General features: G+C 55.6%; 1 protein-coding gene across 4 annotated transcripts in view; it reads left to right on the top strand.

Moving 5' to 3' along the window:
* The first annotated feature begins 1,745 nt into the window (after window positions 1-1,745).
* Window positions 1,746-13,287, top strand: part of RASGEF1A (RasGEF domain family member 1A) — a 45,340-nt gene continuing 33,798 nt past the window's right edge. For 3 of the 4 annotated variants that reach the window (XM_061404993.1, XM_061404989.1, XM_061404992.1), the window contains exon 1: window positions 2,641-2,748. In XM_061404993.1, coding sequence (XP_061260977.1) covers window positions 2,731-2,748 — 18 coding nt within the window. In that variant the 5' untranslated portion in view covers window positions 2,641-2,730. Of the gene's footprint in view, window positions 2,062-2,640; window positions 2,749-13,287 lie in introns of those variants that run through there. The other variant, XM_061404990.1, reaches the window with a different exon arrangement.

Below are 13,287 nucleotides of genomic sequence, written 5' to 3'. Positions count from 1 at the left end.
AGCCCACACCATCTGGGCTGCCTCATCTTCCCAGAAGCCCTCAGCACATGTCTGCTGGCCTCACCACACCTGGTTCCTTTTCCGCTTTCTAAAGCCAGCTCTGGAAAGGTTACTGGGTTCCCGTATCGGTCCCCTCAAGCTCTCCCTGTAGCATCTTGCTCCCTGAGCCCAGCCCCACCCACAGCTTCAAGCGGGGCAACACCCTGGCAGGGGTCAGCCCTGGCAGGCCCATTGCCCTGCCTCCATGGGAACCAGGAAGGATGTGGCTGTGGTCCATGTACACACATGAATGCTGAGGTCACACCTGTGAACAGAGAGAGCACCATCCATGTATGTGAGGACATTCCCATCGCAGGGACAACGGGCAGCGGGTGCTCCTTCCTCCTGGGAAAGCATCTACTTTATCAAGGGACGCTGGTGAAACCTGTGAGTGAGCATGTACAGAAAGGCGCAGTGGGGCTGTACATGGGCTCAGCCACCTCCTCTGGACCACAACACCTAGAGAGGCAGAGGGGAAGGCTTGCTCTGAATGCAGGTGGCAGTAGGCATGTTAACTGCCCACATGGACTTTCTGGAACTATACTGTGGCCACCTGAGGGCCTAATTGTCCTGCAGAGCTGTGGGATAGAGCCGAGGACTGCAGGGGTGGGTGCCTGGCAGACTCCCTCAGGGCAAAACCCCTCACCCCTCTTGGCACTATGGAATTTTCTGAAGGGGCAGGGTGGCCAGGCAGGCTCAGGACCAAGGACGCAGGCTGGTCCTGGTGCCATGAGTCCCCTGTGGAGGCCACTTTGAGCTCTGCATCCTCTGACTGGCCTGAAAGGAGATGCAGAAGCAGCAAGGGGGGGATACTGTGAAAGCTTGTGTGTGTGTGTGTGTGGTGGGGCGGGGGGGAGGGGGGGCGGGCTGATGTATCTGCAGCCATGGCCGTTTCAGCTGATGTTGCCCCCTTCTACCTAACTACCCACCCCAGGAGCTGTACAAGGCTGTAGCTAAAGTGCAGGTGCTGGAGCAGTGAGATCTGAGTTCCAGTGTTAGAAGAGAAAGTGGGGTGGTTTCCAAACTGCTGTATCCTCTTGGAGGAGACTGGTGAAGGGACTCTGCACAGCCCCTCATTCCTCAGGACAGAAATAGCTGTCCTCCAGGACTCAGCCTGAGGGCCAGTCTTGCTGCTGCTGCTGCTAAGTCGCTTCAGTCGTGTCCCACTCTTTGTGACCCCATAGATGGCAGCCCATCAGGCTCCCCCGTCCCTGGGATTCTCCAGGCAAGAACACTGGAGTGGGTTGCCATTTCCTTCTCCAATGCATGAAAGTGAAAAGTGAAAGTGAAGTCGCTCAGTCCTGTCCGACTCTTAGCGACCCCATGGACTGCAGCCCACCAGGCTCCTCCATCCATGGGATTTTCCAGGCAAGAGTACCAGAGTGGGGTGCCATCGCCTTCTCCGCCAGTCTTGCTACTGGTGACAGAACAGGCAAAGGAGAGGGAGTAGCTGAGGGGAGAGATAGCTGTCTCACAAGGCTGCTGGGGGTGAGGTGTGGGGCTGTCGAAGGCAGGCTTCCAGGGGACCTACCTGAATACTGACAGGGTCACCTCTTCGCATCCCAGCCCCAGGCTTGCTCATGAGCTCTTTCAGATTCTGCCCTGTTCCCAGTCCCAACTCAGCCTCTGGGCCCTCTGGTTCTAGACCTCCCAGAGAGGACAGTCTTCCCTCAGTCCACCTTTCCCTTTCAGATTCTCGGAGCCTGAGTTGAGGGCAACGCAGGAACCCGGTGGAGGGGAAGATGGTCACCTGACAGGATTCTTTCTCAGCGCTGGGGCTCCTGAGGGCGGAATGACGCCTGGCTGTGCCATGTGCCAGGCCCGCCCCACGCCGTGTCTTAGATTAGTCCTCCCACAAAAGCAGCTGCTGTGTCCCCAGTGTTCACTCAAGGAAACAGGACAGAGTTCCGTGGGAAGCTCGAGGCCAGAGCTGTGTGGAGTGAGAACCCCGTGAGGGGAGGCATTCAAGCCAGGCGCTGGCCAAGCACCTGCCGTAGCTCTGTGGTGGACATCTAAGATGAGGTGAGTCTGGGGAGGGCGAAGAGAGGCTCGAGGGAGGATACGGGGGGCGCAGGGGGCTCTCCGTGAGCTGGATCTCACCAACACGACCGTTCCCACCCCACGCGAAGCGCCTACCAGCACGCCGCCCCTTCGCCTAGTGGCAGACCCCGTCCGGAGCACCCAGCTCCGACACCCTTCTGTGGCCTCTGTACTGACGCCACTGCCTGCTCCCCCTGCACTCTCGGCGCCCCCAAACCCCGCGCCGGGCCGGTGAGCCCGGCCAACGCTGCGCCGGTCCCCGCGCCCCAACCCCTGCACCTTCCCCACCGCCCTCCAGCAGCGCCCCGCCCCGCCCTTGCCACGCCCCCACGCCACGCCCCTTTCGAACCCCGGCCGGGCGCCGGCCCCTGCCACGTGGCCCGCCCGGCCCCACCCAAGTCCCCTGCTACCCCTGGGCCCCCTACCTCGGCCCCACACAGACTCCTAACGTTCCCGGCCCTGCCCCTCCCCGGGCGCCAGCCGCCCCTCGGCCCCGCCCCTGGCCCGGCCCCGCCCCGCGGGAGGAGGCGGGCGTGGGGAAGTCCGCGGGCGGGGCTGGGGTTTGGAGCCGCCTGGGCGCGCCGGCAGAAAAGCAGCCGCACCCGAGACGCCCTGGGCGCCGGGGGACAGCGCTGGGAGCAGGTAGCCAGGATGTTTCTGGAGCCCCAGGTAGGGCTGCGGCGCGTGGCAGGTGCGGGGCGGCGGGTGGCGGAGGCGGTGACCGGGACGCGCTCGCAGGGCAACCCCTTGATTGCAGTAGGACCGCGGGGCTAGGGATTCCTGCGCCGCCGAGCTGCGGAAGCAGGGCTCACCTCCCGGCAAGGAGTGCGGCCAGCCGGAGAACATCTTCGGCCAGGCCTGGAAGAAGCTTGCCCTTGGGAACCACTCCCTCTGTGGGCCTCCCCGGGCACCTGCTGCCAGGTGGGCTGCGCCCAGGGCTCAGAACGGATGGGCAGCCCAGGCTGCCACTGCCTTGCCTGGCCCTCCTTGCGGAGGCCAGTGTTAGTCTACGGCTGAGCGGCACCTGCACAGCTGGTACGGACCCCTGTGGGGCGGATAGCGCTGGGAGGCAGGTGACAGCAGCCTAGCAGCAGGGCCGGCGGGAGGGTGGCTGCCCTGGGACTGGCACAGTCAGGCGTGTAAGAGACAAGACCACAGTGCATCCTTTGCCCGACTTGAGGGGCACAGAACCACCTGTTTGCCCTGGAGGAGACAGGGGGACTGTAACGAGGTGGGCACGTGGGTGGTGTGTATGTGTGATGTGTGGGTGAGAGTGAGATTATGTGAAAACCGTGGGATGTTTAAATATGGGATGTGTGTGAGAGAGGGAGAAGCACGGAGTGGGGCAGGACACAGACACCTGTGTGTTTAAGGGCAGTGAGCCTCAGGCTAGGGCTTTGAGGGATGTGGGCCCCACGATGAGGGGCAGCTTCTTTTCTATAGGAAGGAATCTGAGAACCTGCCATGGAATTAATCCTGAGCATGAGGCAGTGTTGCATTTCCATGGCTGTTTATTACAGTTCTTCCTTTGAGATGATCAGGTGATGCGATTCAGGTGCTGCTCTTTAAGCCCTCTCAGCCTGGAGCTGATCAGTGTAGACCCAGGACCTCAGGGGCCGAGAAGGGGGCTGCAGCTGGGCTAAATCAGGCCCGGCTGTGCCCAAGAAGCAGGACTCATTCATTCTTTCACGGAGTCATTACTCATTTATTGAGCCCCTGCTGTGTGCAGGCACTGTGGATTCTGCAGGGAACCAGATACAAACCACAGCTCCTGTCCTCATGGCTTACCTTCTAGCAAGAGAGACAGGGGGAGAAAAAAAAGCACAATCAATAAATGAGATATGGAATGTTACATGGTGAAAAGTGCTAAAAGAGAAAAAGTAAACGAATAGAAAATATCAAGGGTGCATCAGGCAGGATAATTTAGATTATCAGCAGTAGCTGAACAACCCCCAAAGCCAGGGGCTGGTAACAACACAGTGTAATGTCCACTTATTGGCTTGTCCGTCAGGGGTTGACAGGGCCCCACCCCGAGCCTTCCTCTCTCAAGGACCTGGGCTGACAGGTCCCATGGCAGAGGGGGAGTGAGGCCCTTGCACTGACATTTCAGTGCCCCACTTCACAGTGCCACACGTCACTTCCACTCACTGTTCTTGAGCCAGATGAGTCACATGGCCCCACTCAATCTCACTGGGACCAGCAGTGACCGTTCTGCTCAGCCTGGCGACATGTCCAGCGAGTTTGGTGCCCAGCACATTGACCACCAGTGTGGGGCTGCCTTGGGTAGGGCAGTCTGGGGAATCTTTCACCTGAGGACCTGCTGGACGAAAGGCAGGGAGATAGTGGCAGGGGGAGCAGGAGTGCCTGGCAGGATGTCAGGCCAAGCTTGGAAGAGGAAGCTGCCCGTGTGTTCAGGCACCAGACTGGAAGCCGGTGTCAGGGGCAGGGCTGGTGAGGGTGAGAGGATAGTTTGGCCAGCTCAGGGGCTCAGCTGAGGGAGTGAGGAGGAGAGATGGCCCGATTTGATCACACTCTGAAGGTAAAGCAAGAGGCCCTGCTGATGGTGGAAATGGGTACAGATGGAGAAGAGGCAGCAACTCCAGGAAGGAGCAGTGGGGAAGGATGCAGGTGGAGCAGGTGGGGGTGGGGAGGAGGGGGAGCAGTTTGACACCCCCTGGGGCAGTGTCACCTGGCACTCGCGGGGAGTATGGAGTCCAGGGAGGGTCTGCCTCGGGTGCTGATGCGGAGCCCCAGCTTGCTCCATCCTGCGGGCTCTTGCCACCTCTTGGCCATGCTGCCTACACTTGTACCTGCCGGTTCAGGACAGCCGGCCCAGGCGCCACGCCCCCATCTTGCTGGGCCTGCCTGCCGCTGGAGTTGGGGGAGCCTCGTGTGAGCTCCACCAGGGGAGGCAAGGGGCGTGGAGGGAGCCACAGCATCCTGTGTCCACCTGGCTGCCTTCTGAGGTGCTGGAACACTGGGAACAGTCGCATAACCACCAAGACAGGGACCATAGCGGTGCAGGGTCTGCACAGGCTGGGCCATCTAGGACAGCCACGTGGGGTATTGGCTTTGGCATGGGTAGGGTTTGACCAGAGAGATGGAGCTGAGGTACCTGTGGAAGCTACCTGCACCCTCCACACCTCTGGGCTCCTTGGGAATCTCCCTCTGGGGAGTTGCAAGTAAGTGACCAGAAGAGGACTGGTCTCTCAGAGCTCTGGTATCAGTGAGACCTGTTATGTCTCCCTGTTATTCCTTCTCCTGACCCACTGGAAACTCCCTGGTTTGGAGTTTCCTTGGAAGCCCACCTCAAGTTCTCCCTGATGTCTCCCTACAGAGTTATACCCCCCACCCCGTGCCCCCTCAGCACCCAGGACAGACATCTGATCCCGCGTCTCTCACACTGCACGGTGGTGTTACTGCTGCCTCTGGTAGCTGACATGGTGCTCTGTGGGCTCCTCCAGTCGCAAGTGTGTGGCACAGGTCACAGGACCGCAGGGATGTTTGTCAGCTAAATAAGTGAGGGAAGAAAGAAGCAGACACAAGGGCTGGAGCGGCCCGTGGGGACTGCCCAGTTCTGCTTCCTTGTTTTACACATGGGGAGGCTGAGGCCCACGGGGGCTGCGGCTGGCCTGAGTTCAGCCAGGGGTCAGAGCTGGCCCTTTGACCACGATGTCCACTGTCCCAGGTTCTGGGCTGGCTGGAGCCCTGTGGGTTCCAGGACAAGGGGAACCTGGAGGCAGACAGAATGGAGAGTCCTAGGTCTGGTGGGAGCATGTGGATGATGGCCTCTACTGGGGTTCTCCACTTCTTCTCCCTTGGAGCCCTGCTGCCCCCAAGGGCTCTGGCCCCGTGGCCTCAGGGCAGTTGGTGGGCCATGGGGTTTCTCTGGCAAACCCACTGCCCTGTGTCTCGGCCTCCAGTGGAACCACCCCCCTCACTGTCCTGCTCACCCCCGCCTGCCTGGCTGGGGCCAAGCCCACGGCATTTCCCAAAGGTCAGTGTGGCTGCCGCACAAGCCGCCCCCTGTCCATGGCAAGTGTGAGTCAGAGGCCCTGGGAGCCAGCTCTCCGGTCTCCTCTAACCCTCACAAGGTCGCTGTGCCAGTGACACAAGAGGAGGCTGAGGCTCCACAATGTAAGGCAGCACCATGAGCAGACCAGGCGTTCATCCTGGGGCTGGCTGACCCCAGAGCCTGGACCCCCTGCACACACCAGGGGCCTGTGCAGCATCCTTAGAAGAGGGAAGCGAGTTCCCAGGGGTGCCCAGCCCAGAGGGCAACATGGGGGGCTGTCCGGGGTGTGTGACCAGGAAAGGGGGCTGTGAATCAGGTGGCTGACATGGGTGGCAGAGCGGGCGCATTGGGAATGTGTCCCTGGCCAGTGAAGAGCTGGGAAGCTCCAGGGCATGCACACATGCCCACACACGCAGATTCCTGGCTCATACCCCCTTCTCTTTCGCCACTGGAGTGAAAACACATTCCACATGGACTGAGTTGGGATGTTCCCTGAGGAGGTTGATAGGTAAGATATTGATCTTTAAAATAAAAAAATGTGTGTTAGGTAATTGATAATTAAACTCTCTTATTAGTTTGAACAGATTTTCAATTGGGCTCCCTGGAAAACCAAGAATGATTTAATTCATTTCTAATGTATCTTTTAAAAACTTTCTGATCTTACTGTTTTCTAAAAGGTACACAGCAGCTTTCAATAATAGCAGTTGTCCTTGGCTTGATCTTCATTTTAATGAAGAGGCCTCTTACGTTTTGCTGTGAAGTCTGAAATTAACCCTAAATTTCAAACAGATATTCTTCATCATGAGGTACACTTAATTCCCACGTTAAGTGCCAAGAGTGTACACCAAAAATGGATATTCATCTGAGGCTTTCCTATATCTGGCAAAATCATCAAATTCCTTTCCTCCTTGGACCTATTAATGTGTTGACTTATTAGCTTTTCTGAGCTAAATCATCCTGTTCCTGGAATAAATCCCACAGGGTCAGGCTCAATTGTGCTCTGAAATGCTGCTGAGTTCATTCAGCTGATATGTTGCTTGGGGTATTTTTCATCTATATTCATAGGTGAGAATTTATTCATACTTTTCTATTAGGGTAGATATTTGTCACATTTATAAATCATGGTTATGTTAGCTTCATAAAATGAATAGGAAAGGTTTTCAATATGAATTGTGTAGTTGAAATAGTTTAAATATCATATAAAATTATCTGACTCTCCAAGGCTTGAAATAATTCATTTTGGAAACTGGCTCAGCCGGGGCTTGCTTTTATTTTTCCCTGAGGTTTTAGTTGGCTGTGAAGTTACTTAATTTGTACTATGGTTATTGGTCCTTTTGGGTTCTAAATATTTTTAGCCTATTTTGGTTATTTATATTTCCTAGGTAATATCCCAGTTCGAAATGCTTTCAGGGCTTTTAGCACAGATTTATATCATCTATCCTTTTGAGGTTTCTTCTCCACATTAGCTTCTCTTTTTCATCCATCTTCCTCTCTTCATTCTTTGCTTCCCTCCCGTCCTCCCTCTCCCCCTTTCTGCTAGCTTCCTTCCTTTCTTCCTTTTGTTGATGAGAATTGCCAAAGGTTTATCTTTTAAAATTTTCACTTTCAAAAGAAAACCAACTCTTGAGTGTACAGCAAGTCCTACTGTCTTCCTTTCCTTAAATCCACTAATTTCTCATTTAGTAATTCCTTCCTCCTGTATGCTTTGCTGAATGTCTGTTTTGTTTAGAAGCTCTTTTTTTAGCTTTTTGAATCAAGTGCTTAGTTTGTTTTCATCCACCCCCCCTTTAATTAAAATATATTGAAATCTATGAATTTTTCTCTGAGTACAGCTTTGGACATTGAATTTCATGGGATTTCTTCTAAGGGTTATTTTTCTGATGTGTCTGTAATTGGAGTTTTAATTGCTACTTGAACACAGACATGACTTAGGGAAGCTTTTTATTAAATGGGTGAATTTTTTTGGGGGGGGTTCATCGTTTGTTTATTAATATCCAGACATATCATTCTGTCGCCTGTACATTTCCATTTGGGAACTCCATCAGGGTTTCATTGGTCATTTGATGTATGAGCAATGTGGGTGAGTACTCTTGGACAGAAGAACATGCCTTGCTGTTTTTAGGGCATGATATTTCACATATTTTTCTCTTTATGCTTCCATCCCCACGTCCTCAGAGAATGCCCTGCAGTATTTTCATTCCTTTCTACCATGCATCTCTTTGGGTCTGAATCGCATGTCAGGAATTGTAGAAAGTTCTAGTTGTTGTCCTGCCTGTTTCTGGTCCACGAAGAGCCCTATGCACTGTGCTTGGGCGCCGGGCCCATTTCCTGGGCACAGCGGGGCAAGCGTGTTCTCGGCAGTGTGCCTTTCACTTTCAACCCTTGGCAGAAAGAACCCGCCTGCAGGCTGAAGCATCGGGCTGTTCCTGGCTCTGCTTGGCCAGACCGTGTGACCTCAGGCTGTCCTTGGCCTCCTGGGCTGCAGCTCATCCCAGCAGCGGTCAGTAATGCCTTGGGGGGCGCTGTGGGGATGTGTAGGATGGCCCAGTAGGTGGAAACCTTCTGCGAGTGTCCTTATTGGCAGTGACACTGCCGGCTGTTTCAGGTCAGGCCTGGATCTGGCTGTCCAACACGGGGCCCCTCGGGTGCTCGTGCACACCTGGCCCTCAGATCCTGCCCTGGCACCCCACAATGCTGTGCTCACTGGCCCCTCCATGCACTCTGCAAGCAGGTGGCTCTGGGCCAGGCCTTGTCCATCTCTCAGGGACCCTCGAAGTCTCCCTCCACCTGCCTTTGCTTTGCACCTGTCCTCCCTTCTCTGGAGCCTGCGCTGAATCCTGGGTTTCATAGCAGATCATGGTGGTCACACTCACCGGGGTTCACCACTCTGGAGCTGTAAGGCCTGGGGCTGATGACTTAAACCCTTGGGGCTTTGTTCCCTGTCTGGAAAATGGGATGACAGCTGCTGTGCCAGCCGTGTATGCAGAGGGGCGAGTGGGAAAGTGCAGTGCCCTGGGGAGGAATGGAGACAGCTGTGCTGCTGGTGCTCCTAGGGGCCAGCCAGTTCTAGACACTAGCGGGTGCAGGTCAGGCACGGGGCAGGAAAGCTGCTTGTGTACATACACAGCGTGTGCATAGGGAGCAGGAGATGTTTCTGTTTGAGGGTCAGGACACGTGTCCAGGTCCTGTTTCTGAGAGGCCGTGGCCACTGGACAGGCTGTGCTGTAGGGAGCTGGGTGCCTGCTGCTCTCCACCCTGAGGCTGGCACACACAAACCTCCAGCCCCTGCAGAGCGGCAGGATCCCAGGGGTGCCACTCTGGGTGTCTACCAGGAGGATGACAATTCAGGCGAAGGAAATGGATTTTTATTTGTTTTTAAACACAAAGGAAAACGTTGTTCAGCCTAATTAGATGTCATTTAAACATGAAAGAACTGTACGTTCTTCCCCCCGCCCCCCCCCCCAACCCCTGCACCCCCAGACAGCCTGCAGGGTGGAATAGAGGCCACTGTCTACTCAGGCCTGAGTGTGGTTTGTCTCTCCAGCCCCTCCAGCCCTAGGGGCCCAGCCTCCCTGTCTCTCAAGGACCCTCAGCTCTGACCCAGTTCCCTGTTGTCCTGCTGGCTCACAGCCATGCCCGCTGCTCCTTGGGGTCCTTCCTGTGTGGGGTACCGGGAGAGCCTGGGTCAGATGTCTGCTTCTGGAACCTGGGGTTCTGACAGGAGGCAAATTTTTGCAGACGTTTTTTTTTGCCCCAGATTTTGCTTCACATACTAAGCACCAATCTTAAGTGGACGCCCTGTAGAGGAAGGAGATCCAGAGGTGGGATTTCAGTGGAGGTGAGGGGCTGCACAATGCCCTCCTCGGTGGCACTTTGAGGACAGGAGTGCCTCCCAAGTCTATCTCATCTTCCTCCCCCTTCTGGCTGAGGCTGTGCCCAGCTCAGCCTCCAGGAGTCTGAGAGTCACCTGCCCATGTGCAGGAGTGCACAGTGACCCTTGTGGAATCTGAGGCCGTGGGGGGATGGGGAGGCCCTGAGCACCATCCTCCTGCCCTGGGGGCCCTGAGTGGGAGGTTGGCATGCCAGCAGCCTGCCCTCCAGGAAAAGGGCAAGGATTCTCTGAAATCCTACCTGCTCCTCCCTGGGCCTCTCAAGGCTCAATAATGGGATGGTTATTGGTGGACAATGACATTTTGTCCCTCGAGCAGCCACCAGAAGAAGCTGACCGGGCAGAAAGGGAACGAAGGAGGAGGAGGAAACCCGGACTCGGCAGAATCAGTGTTTAGGAGGGTGAAGAGGAGATGGCAAGATTCCTTTAGTCAATTCAAATAGGATTTGGTAATAGGAAAGAATTCAGAAGGAGAAAAAAAAATGAATCATGCATCTGTAACAAAGCTTTAATTGTTGGCATCTCTCCGAGGCCGGGCCTTTGTGGAGAAGGCGCCGAGGTGCTGCGTGGCTCCATTCCCATGGCAGCCACCTCCTGGCTGGAGTCCAGCCCACAGCCCTCCGCCAGCCTCCGGGACTGCCCTGGCCGGCCCAGAGGGTGCACGGAGGTACATACGGCTCTTCTTCCTGGCATTTGTGAATATGATTTCTTGAAGCTTGGTTTCTGTGGAAAATGCCACCCTTCGCCCTCATTCCCCACAAGATCCATCAGGCTGGGAGGATGGGAGCTGCACAGCACCCTGCCTGCAAGGATGGGGCTAGCCATGCCCTCCTGAGGGCTTCCCTGCTGGGAGGGCCACGGGGGTGCAGGGGTGAGGACTAATGAAGCCTGTCCACAGAGGCATGTCACCCCTGCCACTCTCCACCCCAGGTAGAGCAGCCACCTCAAAGGTAGAGCCAGTTCTTTTATTTAAAATTTTTTTCAAAACAGTTTAGCCAGGCTGCAAGGCTTATGGGATCTTAGTTCCCTGACCAAGGACTGAACCTGTGCCCTCAGCAGTGAAAGCACTGAATCCTAACCACTGGACACCAGGGAAGTCCCCAGAGTCAGTTCTGAGCCCCACATGCCAGGACAGGGCAGCGTGGCCAGGCAAGTGGGTCTACTTGCCCAGAAGGAGAGGTGGCTTCCCCCTACTTTCTCCCTGTTTGCATCAGGGGCCCAGCGGCTATCCAGAGTGTATGTCCAGAGGGGAGAGGGCCCCCAGGGAAGGGTCAGGAGAGGGGCAGCACCAGCCCCCATATTGAGTCTAGAAAGGTGGTGGGGACCCTGGAGAACAAGTGTCCCTGGGGCCTACCAGTGTCCTGCAGTTCTGACTCCACGGAAACCAACAGGTACTAAGCCTGTCCCGAGCGTGGTGGCCTCAGGTCACACTCAGTACCACCTGTGAAGTCCCTGCTGGAGGTGCCAGCATATAGGGGAGGCTGCTAGCTCTCAGCTCAGGGGTGGCCAGGTGTCACTCCCAGCCTGCTGGACCCCCAGCCCATTTTTGCAGCCAGACCCTGAGTTTCTTTAGTATGTGGTCCTGGCAGACAAGACGAGGCTTGCAGGAGCTTAAGAGACACATTTGAGCTGAAAGGTAGGAAGATCTGAAAGCCAGGAATTGGGGAGGGGAAGACCCGCCCCCAGGAGAGAGCTGTCTGCCTACTTGTGTCTGAATTCAGGCTGGCAGCTGCTCTCCTGACCTTCTCTTCTTCTTCCTCTTCTGGAGGACTGATCTCCTTTTAACCCATAATATCACATCCTTATCTGTGTAGTCACTGTGCATCCCAGCCACAGCCTGCCCCAAGGGGCTCAGTGGGGCCAGAGACCCAGTTTCCTTCATTGGTAGGTCTCCAAGGTGTGGGCGGGTCCTTGGTAACACTTGTGAATGAATGAATGAACCAGTGAATGGTCAGTTGGTCAAGGAGTGAGGGCTCTGTAGAACACCCATCTCTTACCCATCTCCAGCACAAATGACATCAGAGAACCAGACAGTGAGCCCTAGAAAGGTGAAGGGCTCCATTTTGCAGATGTAGGAGGCCCAGCCTCAGCTGCCCCAAGGACCCCAGCAGAGGTCCCTAGGCCAAGCAGCCAGCATGGATCTTTCCCTAACTGTGGCTTCTGAGTGCTGATGGGGCTACTGCCCTGCTCCCACCAAGCCTGGGTTTTTCTGGAACTGGGATGAAACCAGAGATAGCCCCACGTATACACTCATTCTGAAATCTCTGCCAAAGGTTGCCCTCTTGGTTGAGTGGTCCTCCAGGGTGGGGGGCCAGGGCTGGCACCCAGTTTACCCCCAGGAGCACTTGCTCTCGCTCTCCTCCAGTCAACAGAGGGGAGACTGGCAAGATGTGTAATTTTCAGTTGCTAATTGTGATGCCCTGCAGCTTGCTGAGCTAAAAATAGTCTCCATTTTGTTGAGTAGGTTAAAAAATAGAAGCCCATGTGCTGCCTCCAAAAAAGCACCCCTTGCTAAGCCTGGCAGAGGCGGGGGGCTGTTGTGCCCCTCCTCCACCTCCCAGCAGCTCCCTGGGGGCTCATGCAAGATGGGCCCTCAGGGCCATTTTTGTCCCCGTTTTCCAGGAAGCTGGGATGCTTAACTTGGCATCCATGGATGAGCTTCCGGGAGCCCGTCAGTCCCTGAAATTTTATGCAGAAGGTCGTGGGAAGGTGCACTTATCCGTGTGCTCAGGGCGAGGGCCTCAGTGTTCATCTGATGCTCAGAGGGTCAAACCCTGGCCAGGCACAATGACAAGCTGGAATGACAGTCTCCAGATGGAGCAGGGAAGTGGGGCAGGCAGGCCTGGGCACACCTACTCACCGCCACCTGCCTGGGCAGCCTTGTACAAGTCCTGCGCACTTGGCACCCTCATCTAAGAAATGAGCATCTCCACACTGCCCTCTGTGGGTTGGGGGAATTGCACTGGATGAGATGACACACCCAGCACCTGTCTGGGCTCCCAACTCCCAGTGATAAACATCTCAAGTACAAAAGGTTAGGACTTCCCTGGTGGTCCAGTGGTTAAAATGCTACGCTTCTACTGCAGGGGGCATGGGTTCAATCCCTGGTCGGGGAACTAAGATCCCATGTGTGGCACGGCGACACACACACAAAAGTAAATTAAAAAGAATATATAGAAGAATATATAGAATATATATAATCAAAGAAAGCTTATCCCTGCTTCTCCATTTAGAAACTTCCAGAACTGCAGACTCCAGGATTGAAAGGAGCCCTATATTCTGACTGTACCCTGGGAACCTGGCC

Source organism: Bos javanicus, chromosome 28, assembly GCF_032452875.1.
Source record: "Bos javanicus breed banteng chromosome 28, ARS-OSU_banteng_1.0, whole genome shotgun sequence".
Lineage (NCBI taxonomy): Eukaryota > Metazoa > Chordata > Mammalia > Artiodactyla > Bovidae > Bos > Bos javanicus.
Note: the sequence above shows the minus strand (reverse complement) of the source record. Positions and strands in the feature narration are given on the sequence as shown.